This window comes from Bos javanicus, chromosome 15 (assembly GCF_032452875.1).
Source record: "Bos javanicus breed banteng chromosome 15, ARS-OSU_banteng_1.0, whole genome shotgun sequence".
Classification (NCBI taxonomy): domain Eukaryota; kingdom Metazoa; phylum Chordata; class Mammalia; order Artiodactyla; family Bovidae; genus Bos; species Bos javanicus.
In genome coordinates, this window is record NC_083882.1 from 54,419,635 (window position 1) to 54,440,580 (window position 20,946).

The window sequence follows — 20,946 nt, forward strand, 5'->3', positions numbered from 1 at the left end:
CTCCTATTTGTGTTTTAGATCTCAGCTTACATACTCCTTTTCTCACAAGTATCTTCTGACACTCGAGGCCCAGTTGATTTTCTGATTCCCTCTATCGTTGCACTTATCGTATCCTGCTATAACTGAGCTCAGAAGAACAGAAAACTGGACACACTGATTTCTAAAAGCCAAACAGTCATACTGTCCTGACACCCAGCAGGGGTCGCTGTGGATTTGCTGAATAAACAAGAAGGCTTTACACTCCTATAGGAGTTCTCAGCCGGAGAAGGAAATGGCAACCCACTCCAGTGTTCTTGCCTGAAGAATCCCAGGGACGGGGGAGCCTGGTGGGCTGCCATCTATGGGGTCGCACAGAGTTGGACACAACTGAAGCGACTTGGCAAGAGCAGGAGTTCTCAGCAATGGCACCCCACTCCAGTACTCTTGCCTGGAAAATCCCATGGACGGAGGAGCCTGGTGGGCTGCAGTCCATGGGGTCTCAAAGAGTCCGAAACGACTGCGTGACTTCACTTTCACTTTTCACTTTCATGCATTGGAGAAGGAAATGGCAACCCACTCCAGTGTTCTTGCCTGGAGAATCCCAGGGACGGGGGAGCCTGGTGGGCTGCCGTCTATGGGGTCGCACAGAGTCGGACATGACTGAAGTGACTTAGTAGTAGCAGCAGGAGTTCTCAGGGACTTAAAACTTTTTACATACAGTCCCTTGGTATGGGTAGGAGATTGGTTCCAGGACCACCCACCCCTACATACACACCCCCTACCCCAATCCCCAACCTCCACCTCCATCTTGCATCACCACCAAGGACACTGAAATCTGTGGAAGCTCAAGGGCCTTGTATAAAATGATGTAGTATTTGCATATAACCTGCACACAGCCTCCTGTACACGTTAAAGCATCTCTAGATTTCTGATACCGAACATCATATAAATGCTCTGTGCTGTGCTGCATCGCTCAGTCGTGTCCGACTCTGTGATTCCATATGGACCACAGCCCACCAGGCTCCTCTGTCCATGGGGGTTCTCCAGGCAAGAATACTGGAGTGGGTTGCCATGCCCTCCTCCAGGGAATCTTCTCAATCCACGGATCGAACCCAGGTCTCCTGCATTGCAGGCAGATTCTTTACCAACTGAACCTCCAAGGAAACATGTTTTGTAAGTGGTTGTAAATATAATACAAATGCTACTTAAATATCTGCCAGTGCATGGCAAACTCAAATTTTACTTTTTGTAACTTTCTGGAATTTTTTCTATATTTTTTATATCCCTGTTTTGTTGAATCCATGGATGTGGAAAATATAGACATGGAGGGCTGACTGTACTGATCCTGTCTGAGTCTACAAAGTGTCCTGCCTTAGGGAGGAAGAAAGGAAGGGGATCATCTCCATTTACAGAGAGAGAAGCGGCAGCTCACAGAGAAGTGTTCTGCGTAGGTAGTGCTGGCTCTGGGCTGGAATCCAGGTCTATGTGTTCTCCCACACTCAGCTCATTGCACTCCAAAAAAAAGATGTATGGCGTTACAGGTGAACAGACAGGCAACTTCTAACATGAAAGACTGGCAGCTAGGAAGCAGGAGGTGGTTTTCAGGAAGAAAACTTACCTAGAGGAAGCAGGTTTTCTGAGGCATTGATGTAAATCACTGAATTAAAATGCTTGAAATCCTTTTCCTTAGCCTGTGAAAGGGCATTTCAAAGAACATAAGATTAGTTCCCTGCCTGGAGGCCTTGCTGAAGCTCCAGGGCTGCCATCAGAAGGAGCAAAGACTTCAAGGGTTAAGAACAAGAGCATTTACTTGCTAAAGACAGGAAGGGCTTTTCTGCTTCTTTTATTTTCCTATTATGAAATAATTCTAGTCAGCAAAGTATTGTAAGTGTTACTCTGAAGGCCCGTGTAACCACTATCCAGCTTTAATAAATCTGAATATTATGCTATCTCTGCTTCAAATTTCTTTAAAGAAATAAAACACTATAGAGAGTTGATATCCCTGCAACATATCCCTACCCTCCCTCTCATAAAAAACAGCTATCCTGAATTGGTGATTATCCCACATCTCTTTAATACTTGCATTACATGAATGTGTATCCACAAGCCATATATAGTTTTTATTTATATGTTTTAAAATTTTATATTAAGTACCATCATACTGTAGATACCATTCTGCAATCTGCCTTCTTCACTCAACACCACATGTTTGAGATTCACTTGTGTTGAGATACACAGATCTTTTGAGATTTACTTACATTCATACATTTTAACTTCTGTGTGGCATTCTACAAGCAATCTCTCTTTATATGATATGGAAGGCCTACAGATCAAAAATACGTGCTATAATATATATACTGGGGATGGCAGGCCACAAATCTAGCTCCAAGCTACCCATTAGCCAGTGCAAGGAAAGAAACATGACTCATTATATAAGTCACAGAGTCTGTGAGCTAAGAACAAACCAAGACTTCCCTGGAGGTCGAGTAATTAAAATCCACCCTCCCAATGCAGGGGGCACGGGTTCGATAGGTGCTCAGGAAAGATCCAGCATGCCATGGTCAAAAAAAAAAAACAAAAACACAACAGTCATCAGTATCTTGGGAGAACCAATACCATTCCTGGCACTGAAACCTGAGAGAAATTTCTCCTGTAGGCTCTTCTGATGGGAACTCTCTGCACACAATGAATCATACCCCAATAAAATTCTATGCACATTCAAACCGCTTCCATAAGGTTATTTATTTCCTTTAACTCACCTCACATGGGATAATGGCAATACCAAATCTATAGCAAAAGACAGTGTCTGTGAATGTTGTTTCCACCCAGTGAGTCCCTGTGTGACTCTCCTCCTTCCTATGCCCAGATTCCCAGTTCCCAGAGACTCTGGAAGTTATGATGGTCAATCAGACAGGAGCCACCTCAGGTGTAGCTCACCACAATCACATCTCTGGTGGCCAGTCGTACCTTGGAGAACTTCAGGCCGCTCACGTTAATGCTGCAGAGGTCTGATGGATCCTTCACACAGTGGTGCTTCAGCTGCAACACAATGCAAAGAATCAGCACTCAGGGCCCCAGCAAAGCTCATATAATTGGCCAAGACAACAAATGACTCCCTGGTGAGGAGGGCAGCCTGGTACAGTGGAAGAACAGGCTTTGGAGCTGCTCAGAATCAAGCTGCCACGTCGGCTCTCCCATCTCTGTTTCTCATATGTAAGATGGGGGTGGAAACATGGACTTTATGGGGCTCTTAGGAGGCTGCATTCCTCTCTGTTCCTTCTCTGTCTTTTTAGAGCTCCACTTCCTCTAACTGATTCCTAGAATAAAATCTTTATTTCTGGGGCACTACCAAAACACTTGTCATAACTTTTATGTTTGCTCATCTATTCATTTATTCGCCAAATGTTTATATACTACTTTGGGCCATGTGTCATGCTAAATATATCAAGGAACTTTCTCCGGGGACTTCCCTTGTGGTCCAGTGATTAAGACTCTGTATTTCCAATGCAAAGGGTGCGGGTTTGATCCCTGGCTGAGGAACTAAAGAGCCTATAGGCCACTCAGTGTGGCCAAAAAAAAAAAAAAATTACTTTCTCCTAATCTTAACTAAACTCTTCGACATAAGGGAATATATCTCTTCATAAATGAGAAAAATAAGGCTGAGAGAGAAGAAATGACTTCCCTAAGGTTCCACAGCCAATAAGTGATGGATCTATGATTTGAACCCAAATCTGTAATCACTAAACACTGCGCTCTTAGGACTACCATATATTGTCCTTGACAATTAAAAGGTAGACAAAAAGTCTCAACTTTGAAGTTGCTATTTCTATTTAACCAAACCTCATTCCTTCTTTCAGTTAATCATTTAGTTATGGTGCCTTTTATGGTTAGGCATGGAACTGGGAACTTAAGACAACAAAGAAAAGCAGAAGTATTTCATGCCTTCATAAAGCTTAAAACTGCATGGAAGCCAATGAGCAAGCAAGTATTTACAAATACAGTAAGTATTTTAAAGGAGAAATTCAAGAAGCCATGGGAGACAGTAATGGGAGATCCTTATCTTAGTGTAGAAGTGAGGAAGTACCTATTTGAGGAATATTTCAGCCGATACCTTAAGTGCTAAGTACGAGCTGGTCCCATGAAAGTGGGTGGCAGGGTTTGTGAATGCCATTCAGGCAAATGAAAGCAAGGTGTTTCTGAGAGGATGAAAAACAGGTAGGTAAGGTTATGGATGCACTTATTAGATCATGCGGATTCATGGTGGCTCTGCAAAGGATTGTGGATTTTAGCCCACAGTCAATGGAAAGCTGTCAAGAGGTTTTTTGGCAGAGGGCTGATGGCAATTTTACAAAAACTGCTGTATCTGACACACACAGAGGATGAGAAGACAGAAAAGGGTGGAAAGAAACCACTATACCAGACATTGTTAGCTCATTTCTCTAGAGCCATTCTCTACTTCTCACTGTGAAAGAACCCAGTATCATTCACATTTCTCTAACTAGATGTATCCTTCAACCCCAGCTCTACAGGCTAAGTCTTGACTTTGTCTAATCCAAGCATGGTGGTCATGGTCCCCTAACCAGTGACTGCTGGGACTTGTGATGTATTTTTGGCCAATGAGACGCAGGCTGCTGGGGTAGGAGGTCAGTTCTGGGAAGCTGCTTATATTTAAAAATCAATATAAGACAGTGACGTTCCCTTTTCTACCTCTGGATGTTATGCTTTAAATGTGATGACCAAAAAAATAAAAAAATAAATAAATGTGATGACCAGAGTTCCAGCAGTCATCTCAGAATTGTAACAAGTGATCTCAGTGTGGATATGTTGAAATGCTGAAAATAAAGGGGAAAAGAAGAGCACTATGGGAAGTGGTTCTGCCCCTTCTCAGTACTGCTGCTTCAATCTTCCTCATCCCTAATGAGAAGTGGACCTAATAATCAAAGAAACTCCACAGTATTCTGCAAAAAGCCTATGCTACCCACCTTGAGGTGAGATGCCTCCTTTAAGTTCTCTTTCAACATTTGATCTGTGCAGGAACCATAAGCAGAGTCTGGGAACTAAGTAAGCTGCCAGGGAGTTCTTCTTGGGAAGCTATGAGCATTGGACCGCACATTAATACTGGTTTACAAAGTAGGTCTTTCTGTGTAAAGCCACTGAGGCATTGCACAGAGTAAATAAAAACTACCATCCCAGTCCTCTTTGTAAAGCCTGACCCAGACACTAGGTATATCTAGTTGGCATCCTTGGCTTTCAGCCAGACACTAAACCCCAAGGACAAAGGCAGTGGTGTGTGAGGCTCCCTAGTTCCCCTGCTCCTAGAGTCTCCCCAGAGCAGAGTAGAAGGCTTTACACCCTACTATGTGCTGGAATAGTGATGGTGGTTTAGTTGCTAAGTTGCATCCGACTCTTGTGACCCTATGGACTGTAGCCCACCAGGCTCCTCTGTCCATGGGATTTCCCAGGCAAGAATACTGGAGTGGGTTGCCATTTCTTTCTCCAGGAGATCTTCCTGACTCAGGGATCGAACCCAGGTCTACTGTATTGCAGGCAGCTTCGTTACCAACTGAGCCAGCAGGGTGCTGGAATAGGATTTTTAAATTTACTGTTTACCCTGACTTACTGCTTTGTCTCCCTGGCTCAATGAAGACTTTTTACCTGATAAAATATTTGTAAAGGTACAGGCTTTACAGTCAATAGACCAGAGTTTTAATTCTGAGTAGTTCTAATCCAGGGTAAACTAGAGTCCTAATTACTAGCTGAGGAACTTCGGCCAAGGCACATTAATTCTTGGGGCCTCAGTTTTCTCATTTGTACAAGGGCAACAATATAATGGGGATGATAACACCTATCTCACAAAGTGGATGTAAAGAAAGCTTTACATATAAAGAAAGCTCTGGGTCCCTTCAGCATCTTGGCTGCACTCCATTTGCCAAGCCCATTCGAATAGTTTGGGATGGATGGGAGGTAAATGTACCAGAGGGAAGCAGGGCAAGTCCTTGCCACCCCCTCACCAAGAAAGTCATCAGCTGGTGCTGCCAGCCCTTCCAGAATGCATTCACTCTCACCAGAAAAGCCAGGTCCAGCACGTGTCCAGGAGTGTCCACTTGGTTTTCCTGTCGAGACCCTTTCTTCCCTCCAACCTCAAAGGAAACCTTCTGGCCTTCCTGACCTTCAGCTGTTGTCTCAGCCACATTCTTGGGCTTCTTCTTGAGGCCACCTTTCCGAGCCACTAGCCAGTGTCCTCGGCCTGCTGAAAAGATGAGAACAGTGAAAAGATGAGAACAGGAGTAAACTCCTTAAAAGCCAAAACTAGTGCCCTTCCAGAATGTTTATCTTTAATGCAAAAATGAAAATTAGCTCCTCATTACCTAATAGGCACCAGATACTGTGCTACAACTGGGGTTGCGGGGGGCAGGGGAACATCTATATACCTGTCTTATTTAATTGGCCTCCAAACCCAATGAAACATGCTACTGCCCCCGTTTTACAGACAAAAAGGCAAAGACTCAAAAGTGTAGAATGACTTGCCCAGTTCTTTCCTCCACATTTTTGCCTTTGAACTCTTAATGGTTCCTTCATGATAGCAGATAAAATATTTCCTATTCTGTGAAGCCTTCCCTGACTATCCTGAGTTAAGCAGATCCTTTTTTCCTGGGCCAGCTAGTTACTGTACCATTTGTTATCTCTTGGGTAAAGTCCATTGTGTGACACCAACTCAATGGGTTCCATCTTCCTGGACCTTACCCTGAATTCTATCGTTACAAGGCAAAGGTCTTGTTAGGAGCTCAGGATAAAAAAAAATCAAAGGACAGCTGCCATTTTTAAAAGACTCAATAATACATGTCCACTGTAGAAAGAACTAGAAATTGTACACAAATAAAGTGAAGAGGAACTAAAAAGCCTCTTGATGAAGGTGAAAGAGGAGAGTGAAAAAGTTGGCTTAACACTCAACATTCAGAAAACGAAGATCATGGCATCTGGTCCCATCACTTCATGGCAAATAGATGGGGAAACAGTGGGAACAGTGGCAGACTTTATTTTTTTGGGCTCCAAAATCACTGCAGATGGTGACTGAAGCCATGAAATTAAAAGACACTTACTCCTTGGAAGAAAAGTTATGACCAACCTAGATAGCATATTCAAAAGCAGAGACATTACTTTGCCAACAAAGGTCCATCTAGTCAAGGCTATGGTTTTTCCTGTGGTCATGTATGGATGTGAGAGTTGGACTGTGAAGAAAGCTGAGCGCCAAAGAATTGATGCTTTTGAACTGTGGTGTTGGAGAAGACTCTTGAGAGTCCCTTGGACTGCAAGGAGATTCAACCAGTCCATTCTGAAGGAGATCAGCCCTGGGGTTTCTTTGGAAGGAATGATGCTAAAGCTGAAACTCCAGTACTTTGGCCACCTCATGCGAAGAGTTGACTCATTGGAAAAGATTCTGATGCTGGGAGGGATTGGGGGAAAGAGGAGAGGGTGATGACAGAGGATGAGATGGCTGGATGGCATCACTGACTCGATGGACGTGAGTCTGAGTAAACTCCAGGAGTTGGTGATGGACAGGGAGGCCTGGTGTGCTGTGATTCATGGGGTCGCAAAGAGTTGGACACGACTGAGTGACTGAACTGAACTGAACTGAAAGAGAATATGAGGTTCACTACTAAGCCTATCCAATAAAAATCATGACAACATTCTAGAATCTGTTCTCTCCTTCATCAGTAATTTATTCATTTAATATTAGGAAAACTGCATGAAAGCTGTACAGGAACTCTGTTTTATTTTTACAGCTTTTCTGGAAGTCTAAAATTATCCCAAAATGAAAATTTACAGGTGGGGGGAAAACCTTCCTATGGGCAGTTACTGGTCATTGTTCACTCTTCATTGTTCAATATCTATCATTGTTCACTTGTTTATTGCCTGTCTTGCCCTCTAGAATGGAAGCTCCATGAGAATACAGGATCTGATTCATTCATCTCAATGTTCCCAAGGCCTACACAGAGCTTACCGCACTGAGTGTGGCTGAATGAACCCTGAGCCACAGCCCCCACCCACAATCATCCATTCAGACATTTTCTGAGCACTGACTTTGTGGCAGGAGTTGGGGCTATGGAGAAGAATGTGACTGAGGATTCAAAGGTGCTCAATAAATATAAAGAGTGCTGTGAAGCCCAGAGTGGGGAGCTACCAGCCTAGGGGATGAGCTGGGTCTTGTATGTTGAAAGCTGACCAGGTGAAGAGGGAAAAACCAAGTAGCCTGGGCAGAGAAAAGGGCACAAAAAGTACTCAGAGGCATGAAAGATTGGGATTGCAAAGAACAGCACAGAGCTGTGGGGACCAGCTTGGTGCCTTTAACCACCGTTTCCCTGCCACATAGCCCACTCCCCAGCCTCAGGTGCTTGCCTTGGCTCACCTGAGTACTGCTGCTAATCCTGGCTCTTGGATGCTGCTTCTGCCCTATGCCTGATGTGAGCCAGTTCCTATTTCCACCCGGGGCCCGACAGCCCGGGCACTCATTTCCCAGGGCTGCCCTCATCTAGCACATGCACCTTTGTCCTATCCCAGCAGTCCAAACTCTTGAACACTCCAGCCTGAGCTGGTGCCAAAACTGCCAGCACACCCAGGAAGGAATGTGTTGGGAGATGGACATGAAGGAAAAGAGATGAGGCTGAGGAGGTCAGCAGAGTCAGATCTGAAAGGTCTGGAGGACCAGAATAAGGAGTTTAGGTTTTAATGCGGTAGGCTTTTAGTAGGAAGAGTATCTGTCCATAGGAAGGTTTCCACCCACCTGTAAATTTTCATTTTGAGATAATTTTAGACTTCCAGAAAAGCTGTAAAAATAACACAGAGTTCCTGTACAGTCTTCACCCAGTTTCCCTAATGTTAACATCGTATATAATCATAATACAATGGCTGAAGCCAAGAAATTAACAATGGCATAATATTAGTAATTAATCTACAGCCTTTATTTGACTTTCATCAGTTTTCTCACTAATGTTCTCTTTCTGTTCCAGGGTCCTATCCAAGATCTCACATTTCATTTAGCTGTCACATCACCTTCGTCTCCCCTAATCCGTGACAGTTCTGCAGTCTATTTTTCTTGTGTGATCCTGACACTTTTGAAGAGCACTAATCAATAGTCAATTGCTTTATAAGATGTCTCTCAATTTGAGTTTGTTTGATTTTCCCCCCCATAATTTAGACTAAAGGCCTTGCAGTTTGGCAAGAAGTGGTGCTGTGCCTTCCTCAGCACAACATATCAGAGCATACATGATGCCAATTATGTCTTATTACTGGTGATGTTAATTTTGATCACTCAACCAAGGTGGTGTCAGCTTAGTTACTCTACTAAGAAGTCTCTTTGAAATTAATAAAGACAGCTCAAGACTATATAAATAACCTGTTTTTCATCATACTTTAACCCATGAATTCTAGCATCTATGATGGTTAATTTCATGTGTCAACTTGGCTGGGCTATGGTAAGCAGTTGGTTAATCAAATACTAATCTAGGTGTTTCTGACAACCAGTTGACTTTAAGTACCTGAAACAATCCATGGATAATGTGTGGGCCTCACCCATTCACCTAAGAGACCTTAAAAGCCAAAAAACAGGCTTCCCAAAGGAAGAAGAAATTTTGCCTTAAGACTGCAGCATGAGCATGAAAACCTGAGTTTTCAGCCTGCCTGTCCTACAGATTTCAGACTTGCCAGCCTCCACATTTCATAAACCAATTCCTTGAAATATATAATTTATCTGTGTGTGTTAGTCCACATATATACACACATGTATGTATATGAAAACAAAACATGCAGGATATACATACAGAGAGACATACACACACATATTCTACTGGTTCTATTTCTCTAAAGAACACTGTAGAGCTTCTTGCCTGTAAAAATTATTATTGTGATGTTTTGATAGTGATTTTCTGTTTCCTTCATTCCTCTACATTTATTAACCAGAATTCTATTGTAAGGAAGAGCTGCTCTTCTCCCCCACTTATTTATGTAATCAGAGTTTAATTATATTGTATGAGATCATGACTATATATTAAAACTTATTCTACAGATTACAACCCAATATTACCTTTATTTATTTTGCTGCTCATACTGTTCCAGCTTTCCCCTCTGGGCATTCCCTCAGGACACCTATGTCCTTTCAAACTGCCCTCATCATTTTTCTGAGCACTGCTTTATTTTCTGGCTCAAAGTGTATTTTTTCCTGACTCAGCCCTAGAAACAACTTTTTGCCTGAGAAGCCCTGGCTCCTTGTATTCGAGAATGGTATTTAGAAACCAACACTGAGGTGCCAAGCATCCCTTTGCAACTGAGTTATTATTGCCCTCCGTGGGCCAGGAAATATACATATGTATACTAACACATGAAGATATATACAGCTATATTTATTTCTCTGTCCATCTATGTGTGTGCGAGGGAGTGTGGGCATGAAATCATGAGTTCTTACTGACAGCTCCACAGGAGGGTTTTAAACAACTAGGTGGCCACAGAAGGTCCTATGTGAAAAGTAAAATCACTCAAGAGAAGTGGGGAGGACAAGCTGAAGGAGTAGGTTCTTCCACTATTCCATGTACAGAGTGACCAGCAAGCCACTGATCCAGGGTAAGCTAGGGGTACTTTTCCCTTGCTCTACACTTTCAGAGCAATAAATCCAATCCAGTGAAACCACACTTCTCAGCAGTGTTCCATGTGCCGGACTCTGCTCAGCATTAGGAGGGGTCCCTGCCCCAGGGGAGTCTTTAATTAGATAAATGCTTGAAAAACTATTTAGCAGAGTCAAGTTTAAGCCACTTTATTTAGGAGCTAGGCAGAATATGACTATACATCAAACAAGAAACACAAAAAGGAAGATGGCTCACAAGAGAGGATGGGCACTGAGGGCTGGAGTAGCTGGACATGGCTTACTGGAAGGTGTGGGAGACAAGCTGAGCCTGTGGGATGGGAGGAGTCTGGACAACTGGAATAAGGGCTGGAACATTCCAGGCAAATGGTAAAAAACTATGTGAATAGAGAATAGACTCATGGACATGGGGAGAGGGGAGGAGAGGGTGAGATGTATGGAGAGAGTAACACGGAAACTTACATGACCATATGTAAAATAGACAGCCAAGGAGAATTTGCTGTATGTCTCAGGAAACTCAAACAAGGACTCTGTACCAACCTAGAGGGGTGGGATGGGGAGGGAAATGGGAGGGAGGTTCAAAAGGGAGGGGATATGTATACCTATGGCTGATTCATGTTGAGGTTTGACAGAAAACAACAAAATTCTGTAAAGCAATTATCCTTCAATTAAAAAAATTAACAATTTTTTTTTAAAGCTATGTCAAAATAGAACACTATGAAACAGGGCATAAATCAAGGCCTGGGGTAGAGTAGAAAGGTAAAGGAACAGCAGTGAGAATTCACTGAACAGATGAGAACACTGTGGTGTACATGAGAAGGTTCCCTGAGAACCTTTGTACACTGTTAGTGGGCATGGAAATTGGTGCAGCCACAGCGGAAAACATTATGGAGGTTCCTCAAAAAATTAAAAATAGCACGACCATATGATCCAGAAATTCCTCTCCTGGGTATATATCCAAAAAAGACAAAGTCGCTGGGCGTCCTTAGTAGCTCAGTGGTAAAGAATCTACCTCCTAGTGCAGGAGACACCAGTTCGATCCCTGGTCTGGGAGGATCCCACACACCATGGAGCACCTAAGCCCGTGCACAGTAACTACTGAGTCTGTGTTCTAGAGCCTGGGAACCACAGCTACTGAGCCCATGCACTGCAGCTCCTGAAGCCCACATGCCCTAGAACTTGCGCTCCATAACAGGAGAAGCTGCTGCAATGAGAAGCTCACACACTACAACAAAGAGCAGACGCTATGCCCTGCAACTAGAGAAAAGTCCGAGCAGCAGCAAAGACCCCGCACAGCCAAAAGTAAACAAATACTTTTAAAAAACCAAAGTTACTAATTCAAAAACAAACCCCAGTGTTCAAAGCAGCATTATTTGCAGCAGCCAAGACAAGGAAACGACCTAAGCGTCCATCAACAGATGAACAGATAAAATCTGTGGGACGTATATACAATGGGGTACTACTTAACCATTAAAAAGAAATGTTGCCATTTGCAACAACATGGATGGACCTTGAGGGCATTATACTAAGTGAAATACGTCAGAGAGAGAAAGAGAAAAACTGCCCATATAAGATATTGCTTATAGGTAGAATCTAAAGAATACAACAAACTAGTAAATAAAAAAATTGAAGAAGCAGACTCACAGACACAGAGAACAAACTAGTGGTTCCAAGCGCAGAAGAGGGATGGAGGGGCCATGTAGGGGTGGGAGGTACAAACTCCTGGGCGTAAGTTAGGCTCAAGGATGTACTGTACATGGGGAATATAGCCAACATCTTGTAATAACTGTAAACGAAAAGTAATCTTGAAAAATTGTATAAAAATAAGACATTTTAAACAGATACATAAAAGTGAAAGTGTTAGTTACTCAGTCATGTCAGACTCTTTGCAAGCCCATGGACTGTAGCCCGCCAGGCTCCTCTGTCCATGGAATTCTCCAGGCAAGAATACTGGAGTGGGTTACCATGCCCTTCTCCAGGGGATCTTCCCAACCCAGGGATCAAAGCCAGGTCTCCCGCATTGCAGGCAGATTCTTTACCGTTTGAGCTACCTGGTAAGCCCAAATACACACATAAATAGGATAAAAAAAAAATTAGACTCCCTGAGGCTGCTGGGGGGAAGATGGATTAGAAGGGAAGTTGATAGGATGGGGCAGGAAACATTAGTGAATGGGTTGAAGAGGAAGACATGGGTGTTAGAGACATTCTGAAGCAGGTGCTGAGTGTGAGGCAAAGGTTCTGATTTGAGAAGTCACCTGACCTTCCTCTGGTGTCCGAAGCAGGTTTTTAGCTGGAAAGCAGTTGCTCAGGTGAGGCTTCCCATCATCCAGCTTATAGAGTTCTGCAGAGGCCATGACCCTGAGAGCCAAGCACGGAAAACAAGGAAGTAAGGAGTGAGGAGGGGCAGGGCTGCTCTCACCCCAGCACAGCCTATGAGCCCACCAGGACCACCCCCAACACACACCCTTTCTCTGAGGCCCTACAGGTCCATGCCTTTGTTCTTAGTGCTCCTTTGGCCCAAAACAGCTCTTCCATCTTGTTCATCTCGCTGATCTCATGCTTTAAGATTAGGCTCCAATGCCACTTCCTTTAGGAAAAGAAACTTCTGATCGAAAATCTAAATTCTTTAAACCCTGAGCTCTTAGAGACTGAGATTTTTCATTAAAGGGATCCAGTAATTCCAAGAAGAAGGCAATGGCAACCCACTCCAGTACTCTTGCTTGGAGAATCCCATGGACGCAGGAGCCTGGTAGGGTGCAGTCCGTGGGGTCGCTAAGAGTCGGACATGACTGAGCGACTTCACTTTCACTTTTCACTTTAATACACTGGAGAAGGAAATGGCAACCCACTCCAGTATTCTTGCCTGGAGAATCCCAGGGACGGGGGAGCCTGGGGGCCTGCTGTCTATGGGGTCGCACAGAGTCAGACACGACTGAAGCGACTTAGCAGCAGTAGCAGCAGTAATTCCTAAACCTGCTTTGGGATAGCTTTAGACAATTTGGGGTAGCAGAGGTTTAGGAACCTTTAAGCCCCTGGCCAGGGGAAAGGAGACCCTGGCAAGAAGGTAGGACCCTAAGATGGAGGGTCTGGGAAGATTCAGTCCCTGGGAGGAGCAGAGTAGAGAGCTGGGACCAGGTGTCCTCAGAAAATGTTTCCCAGAAGAGAAACATATGACAAGGAGATGGGTGAAACAGGAAGAGGCAACAATTTTACAGACAGGGACTTAAGTTTGAGGCTAGTTTCTACCACTGAGCGGAGTGACCCTGGGCAAATCACTTTACCTCTTTGTGCCTCAGATTTCTCAAATATAAATGAGGATTAAACCTGTGCCTCAGAGAACTGTTCTAAGAATTAAATGAGGTAATAGAGAAAAAAAAAAAAAAAAGCTTCTTTCTAGACTCAATCCAGATGCCATCCCTTCCATAAAACCTTCACTGAAACTTCCAAAGGTAAATAACTGCTGCTTTAGCTAAACTCTGGCGTGTTTCTTCTGTACATCTTTTGTGGTTGGAACCCCTTCTACCTCGTGAGATTACTAACAGTCATAAAGGGACTCTTTCAATGGTCTCTGAACCTGAAAGTCTCAAAACAGGTCCAATTCACTGTCTCTCTTCTACTTTTGGAAAGCGCACAGGAAACACTCAGTAAACAAGTGTGAGTCAAATGAAGGATACAGTGGTCCTCCCAAGGCCCAGAGTTTTTTTTAATACATATTTGTAATCTCCCTAATTAGGCTCTGAGGAAGGACAGCATCTATGATGCTCATCTCTTCACTCCCAGCATCTAACACCTGGCACATAATAGACTCCACCTATGGAATGAATGGGAGAAGGCAATGGCAACCCACTCTAGTACTCTTGCCTGGAAAATCCCATGGACGGAGGAGACTGGTAGGCTGCAGTCCATAGGGTCGCTAGGAGTCGGACATGACTGAGCAACTTCACTTTTACTTTTCACTTCCATGCATCGAAGCAGCAAATGGCAACCCACTCCAGTGTTCTTGCCTGGAGAATCCCAGGGACGGGGAGCCTGGTGGGCTGCCATCTCTGGGGTCGCACAGAGTTGGACACGACTGAAGTGACTCAGCAGCAGCAGCAGCATGGAATGAATGAGTGATCTTGTTATCTCCTCTGGTTCAACACAGGGCACTGTGAATTTCCTGACCCCTGCCACCCTGAAAAAGGTTGGAGATCCTTTCCATGTATTTCTGCGATACCCCCTACTTCTCCTAGTATAATATTTATCACTTTGTTATAATTTTTATCCCCTTACCAACTTTCCACCTGCTATGGGGCCTATAATACCTATTTACCTATATGATCCCAGAGCCTAGCATAGAGCCTAGACTTATTAAAAATGTGTCAGGAAGATGAAGGGATGAATGGATGACTGGATGGGGAAACACAGTCATGGATTCAATCTGTCTTTCAGGAAATCCCTCTTGGGACTAACCACAATCTGCTAGATGGGTAAATGAATGAATGAATGAGTACACAGTTACCTGGGAAAGGTCAGAGATGACTGTTGGAGAAAATTTCAATAACTTACAGAATATGATGACTTTGGTTCTGCATAGTACTTACTTGATCTTTGATCTTGGAAGAGACCTCTTGACTTCTTTTTTATTCTGTTTCTTCTCCGGTTTCTTCACCTATAAAATAGACATTGCACTTCTTTTTAGTCTGTCATTTAGATCTCTTTAACTTTCTCATTAATTATATCCTTCTGTGACACTTTGTTCCAAAATGTGTCTCACCTGGGGCCTAGAAAAATGCCACAGGACTCAAGATTCCAGAAATAGACAGAAAAGAAAACAGAGACATAGACAGGAAGGTGTAAGAAGAAAATAATTTCATGACAATGAGGTGGGGCTCAGTTCAGTTTGGTTGCTCAGTCATGTCTGACTCTTTGCAATCCCACGGACGGCAGCACGCCACACTTCCCTGTCCGTTACCAACCCCCAGAGCTTACTCCAACTTATGTCCATTGAGTTGGTGATGCCAAGCAACCATCTCATCCTGTCGTCCCCTACCCCTCCTGCCTTCAGTCTTTCCCAGCATCAGGGTCTTTATAAATGGGTCAGTTCTTCACATCATGTGGCCAAAGTATTCGAGTTTCAGCTTCAACATCAGTCCTTCCAAAGAAATCCCAGGGCTGATCTCCTTCAGAATGGACTGGTTGGATCTCCTTGCAGTCCAAGGGACTCTCAAGAGTCTGCTCCAACACCACAGTTCAAAAGCATCAATTCTTCAGTGCTCAGCTTTCTTTATAGTCCAACTCTCACATCCATACATGACTACTGGAAAAACCATAGCTTTGACTAGACAGACCTTTGTTGGCAAAGTGATGTCTCTGTTTTTTAATATGCTGTCTAGGTTGGTCATAACGTTTCTTCCAAGGAGCAAGTATCTTTTAATTTCATGGCTGCAGTCACCATTTGCAGTGATTTTGGAGCCCCCCAAAATAAAATCTCTCACTGTTCCCATTGTTTCTCCATCTATTTGCCATGAAGTGATGGGACCAGATGCCATGATCTTCGTTTTCTGAATGTTGAGTTTTAAGCCAACTCCTCTTTCACTTTCATCAAGAGGCTCTTTAGTTCTTCTTCACTTTCTGCCATAAATACAGGTGGTGTCATCTGCATATCTGAGGTTATTATTGATATTTCTCCCAGCAATCTTGATTCCAGCTTGTGCTTCATCCAGTCCAGCATTTCTCATGATGTACTCTGCATATAAGTTAAATAAGCAGTGACAATATACAGCTTTGACGTACTCCTTTTCCTATTTGGAACCAGTCTGTTGTTCCATGTCCAGTTCTAACTGTTGCTTCCTGACTTGCATACACATTTCTCAGGAGGCAGGTAAGGTGGTCTGGTATTCCCATCTCTTGAAGAATTTTCCACAATTTGTTGTGATCCACACAGTCAAAGACTTTGGCATAGTCAATAAAGCAGAAGTAGATGTTTTATTGGAACTCTTGCTTTTTTGATGATCCAATGGATTTTGGCAATTTGATCTCTGGTTCCTCTGCCTTTTCTAGATCCAGCTTGAACATATGGAAGTTCATGGTTCACGTACTGTTGAAGCCTGGCTTGGAGAATTTTTAGCATTACTTTACTAGCGTGTGAGATGAGTGCAATTGTGTGGTAGTTTGAGCATTCTTTGGCATTGCCTTTCTTTGGGATTGGAATGAAACCTGAGCTCTTCTAGTCCTGTGGTACTGCTCAGTTTTCCAAGTTTGCTGGCATATTGAGTGCAGCACTTTCACAGCATCATCTTTTAGGATTTGAAATACCTCAGCTGGAATTCCATCACCTCCACTAACTTTGTTTGTAGTGATGCTTCCTAAGACCCACTTGACTTTGCATTCCAGGATTTCTGGTTCTAGGTGAGTGAGGACACCATCGTGGTTACCTGGGTCATGAAACATCTTTTTTGTACAGTTCTTCTGTGTATTCTTGCCACCTCTTCTTAATATCTTCTGCTTCTGTTAGGTCCATACCATTTCTGTCCTTTATTGTGCCCGTCTTTCCATGAAATATTCCTTGGTATCTCTAATTTCCTTGAAGAGATCTGTAGCGTTTCGCATTCTATTATATTCCTCTATTTCTTTGCATTGATCACTGAGGAAGGCTTTCTTATCTCTTCTTGCTATTCTTTGGAACTCTGCATTCAGATGGGTATATCTTTCCTTTTCTCCTTCACCTTTCACTTCTCCTTTCTCAGCTATTTGTAAGGCCTCCTCAGACAACCATTTTGCCTTTTTGCATTTCTTTTTCTTGGAGATGGTCTTGATCATTGCCTTCTGTACAATGTCACGAACTTCTGTCCATAATTCTTCAGGCACTCTATCAGATCAAATCCATAATTCTTCAGGCACTCTATCAGATCTAATCCCTTGAATCTATTTGTCATTTCCACTGTATAATCATAAGGGATTTGATTTAGGTCATACCGGAATGGTCTAGTGGTTTTCCCTCCTTTCTTCAATTTAAGTCTGAATTTGGCAATAAGGAGTTCATGATCTGAGCCACAGCAGCTTCCAGTCTTGTTTTTGCTGACTGTATAGAGCATCTCCATCTTTGGTTGCAAAGAATATAATCAATCTAATTTCGGTATTGACCATCTGGTGATGTTCATGTGTAGAGTCATCTCTTGTGTTGTTGGAAGAGGGTGTTTGCTATGATGAGTGCATTCTCTTGGCAAAACTCTGTTAGCCTTTGCCCTGCTTCATTCTGTACTCCAAGGCCAAATCTGCCTGTTACTCCATCCTGCTTACCTATTTCTTGACTTCCTACTTTTGCATTCCAGTCCCCTATAGTGAAAAGGACATCTTTTGGGGGTGTTAGTTCTAGGTCTTGTAGGTCTTCATAAGAACCATTTAACTTCAGCTTCTTCAGCATTACTCGTCAGGGCATAGGCTTGGAACACTGTGATACTGAATGGTTTGCCTTGGAAACGAACAGAGATCATTCTGTCATTTTTGAGATGGTATCCAAGTACCACATGTCGGACTCTTTTGTTGACTATGATGGCTACTACATTTCTTGTAAAGGATTCTTGCCCACAGTAGTAGATATAATGGTCGTCTGAGTTAAATTCACCCATTCCAGTCCATTTTAGTTCGCTGATTCCTAAAATGTCAATGCTCACTCTTGCCATCTCCTGTTTGACCACTTCCAATTTGCCTTGATTCATGGACCTAACATTCCAGGTTCCGAGGCAATATTGTTCTTTACAGCATCGGACTTTAATTCCATTGCCAGTCACATCCACAACTGGGTGTTATTTTCGCTTTGACTCCATCTCTTTATCCTTTGTGGAGTTATTTCTCCATTGATCTCCAGTAACATATTGGGCACCTACCTACCTGTGGAGTTCATCTTTCAGTGCTATATCTTTTTGCCTTTTCATACTGTTCATGGGATTCTCAAAGCAATAATACTGAAGTGGTTTGCCATTCCCTTCTCCAGTGGATCACGTTTTGTCAGAACTCTCCACCATGACCTGTCCGTCTTGGTGGCCCTACAAGGCATGGCTCATAGTTTAATTGAGTTACACAAAGCTGTGGTCCATGTGATCAGATTGGTTTGTTTTCCCTGGGGGTAGAGAGCTTAAATAGGAAGTGAAAATCACAAATCAGAAAGGAAAGGATCATTTATACCACCATTTACACAAAATAAACTTATGCATGACAAAAGCAGCAAAGACAAAACTTAAAGACACAATCTGGGAAAAGATATTCACTAAGTATCCTGGAAACTATAGTTTCCTATGAGGAATACCAGGTGAGAAGGTGTAGATTTATGACTAACATGTTAGGAAGAGCACATAACCCCCAGGTTACACTGTCTAGGAAGTAATCCCTAAGAAAAGTACGGCATTTACCTGTGTGATGGAAAAAACAAAGACCAAGTTCCAGACTTAGAGGCTGCCGACCTAGTTTCAGCCACCTCTGGTCTCTGTCTCAAATGTGAAGCAGCTAATCTCAATCTGATGGTAGTGTCTCTCAGCTCCAAAATACACACACACACACAGACTAATGCTTCTCATCTACATTCAGTTCAGTTCAGTTCGGTTCAGTCACTCAGTCATGTCTGACTCTTTGCGACCCCATGAATCGCAGCATGCCAGGCCTCCCTGTCCATCACCAACTCCCGGAGTTCACTCAGACTCATGTCCATCGAGTCAGTGACGCCATCCAGCCATCTCATCCTCTGTCGTCCCCTTCTCCTCCTGCCCCCAATCCCTCCCAGCATCAGAGTCTTTTTCAATGAGTCAAATCTTTGCATGAGGTGGCCAAAGTACTGGAGTTTCAGCTTTAGCATCATTCCTTCCAAAGAACACCCAGGGCTGATCGCCTTCAGAATGGACTGGTTGGATCTCCTTGCAGTCCAAGGGACTCTCAAGAGTCTTCTCCAACACCACAGTTCAAAAGCATCAATTCTTCAGTGCTCAGCCTTCTTTACAGTCCAACGCTCACATCCATACATGACCACAGTAAAAACCATAGGCTTGACTAGATGGACCTTTGTTGGCAAAGTAATGTCTCTGCTTTTGAATATGCTATCTAGGTTGGTCATAACTTTTCTTCAAGGAGTAAGTGTCTTTTAATTTCATGGCTGCAGTCACCATCTGCAGTGATTTTGGAGCCCCCCAAAATAAAATCAGCCACTGTTTCCACTGTTTCCCCATCTATTTCCCATGAAGTGATGGGACCAGATGCCATGATCTTCATTTTCTGAATGTTGAGCTTTAAGCCAACTTTTTCACTCTCCTCTTTCACTTTCATCTGCATACATTTGCTTTTTTCCATCCCTCTGGGCTATCACACTTTTGCCCCTCTTCTTTGCCTGACTCATACAAAAAGCTTCCCTGTATACCCTCCTCCTTTGGTTGACCTTTATCTGTGCTACCATCTTACCCCACCTCTTAATGGAGGCACTGTGCCACACTGTATTACAATGGCCTGCTTACCTATCTGTTTCCCACTCCTCACACCCCAGCCTCAGACTGGGAGCCTCTCACAGCCAGGCCTGGGTCCTAACCACATCTTTATCACCCACACCTCATACAAGGTCTGGACCACTGAAGAGGCTCAACTGAGTGCTTACTGAACCAAACAGAACCATGAACACAATGCTATGGAGTTCTCCATTCTGTCTGCAAAGAAAGGAGGAGGATCAGGAAAGGTTTCACAGAGCAGGTTGACATTAGAGCTGGGTCTTGAAACACAAGTTATTAAAAGATAAACATGAAGCTACAGAGGCATCTGACTGGATTGCTTCACAAAGATGAAGAAACTGCATGTAATGTTTCCATGCTGCTGCTACCGCTGCTAAGTCGCTTCAGTCGTGTCCAACTCTGTGCGACCCCATAGACCGTCCCGGGGATTCTCCAGGCAAGAACACTGGAGTGGGTTGCCATTTCCTTCTCCAATGCATGAAAGTGAAAAGTGAAAGTGAAGTCGCTCAGTCGTGTCTGACTCTAGCGACCCCATGGACTGCAGCCCACCAGGCTCCCCCGTCCCGGGGATTCTCCAGGCAAGAACACTGGAGTGGGTTGCCATTTCCTTCTCCAATGCATGAAAGTGAAAAGTGAAAGTGAAGTCGCTCAGTCGTGTCCGACTCTAGCGACCCCATGGACTGCAGCCCACCAGGCTCCCCGTCCCTGGGATTCTCCAGGCAAGAACACTGGAGTGGGTTGCCATTTCCTTCTCCAATGCATGAAAGTGAAAAGTGAAAGTGAAGTCGCTCAGTCGTGTCCGACTCTAGCGACCCCATGGACTGCAGCCCACCAGGCTCCTCCATCCATGGGATTTTCCAGGCAAAA

General features: G+C 43.7%; 1 protein-coding gene across 5 annotated transcripts in view; it reads right to left on the minus strand.

Moving 5' to 3' along the window:
- XRRA1 (X-ray radiation resistance associated 1) overlaps positions 1-20,946 on the minus strand; it is a 68,156-nt gene that overhangs the window by 45,581 nt on the left and 1,629 nt on the right. For 2 of the 5 annotated variants that reach the window (XM_061380848.1, XM_061380846.1), the window contains exons 2-6: positions 15,196-15,263; positions 12,873-12,970; positions 6,045-6,229; positions 2,947-3,018; positions 1,598-1,670 (exon numbers count right to left, since the gene is read on the minus strand). In XM_061380848.1, coding sequence (XP_061236832.1) covers positions 1,598-1,670; positions 2,947-3,018; positions 6,045-6,229; positions 12,873-12,966 — 424 coding nt within the window. In that variant the 5' untranslated portion in view covers positions 12,967-12,970; positions 15,196-15,263. Of the gene's footprint in view, positions 1-1,597; positions 1,671-2,946; positions 3,019-6,044; positions 6,230-12,872; positions 12,971-15,195; positions 15,264-20,946 lie in introns of those variants that run through there. The other 3 variants (XM_061380847.1, XM_061380850.1, XM_061380851.1) reach the window with 3 other exon arrangements.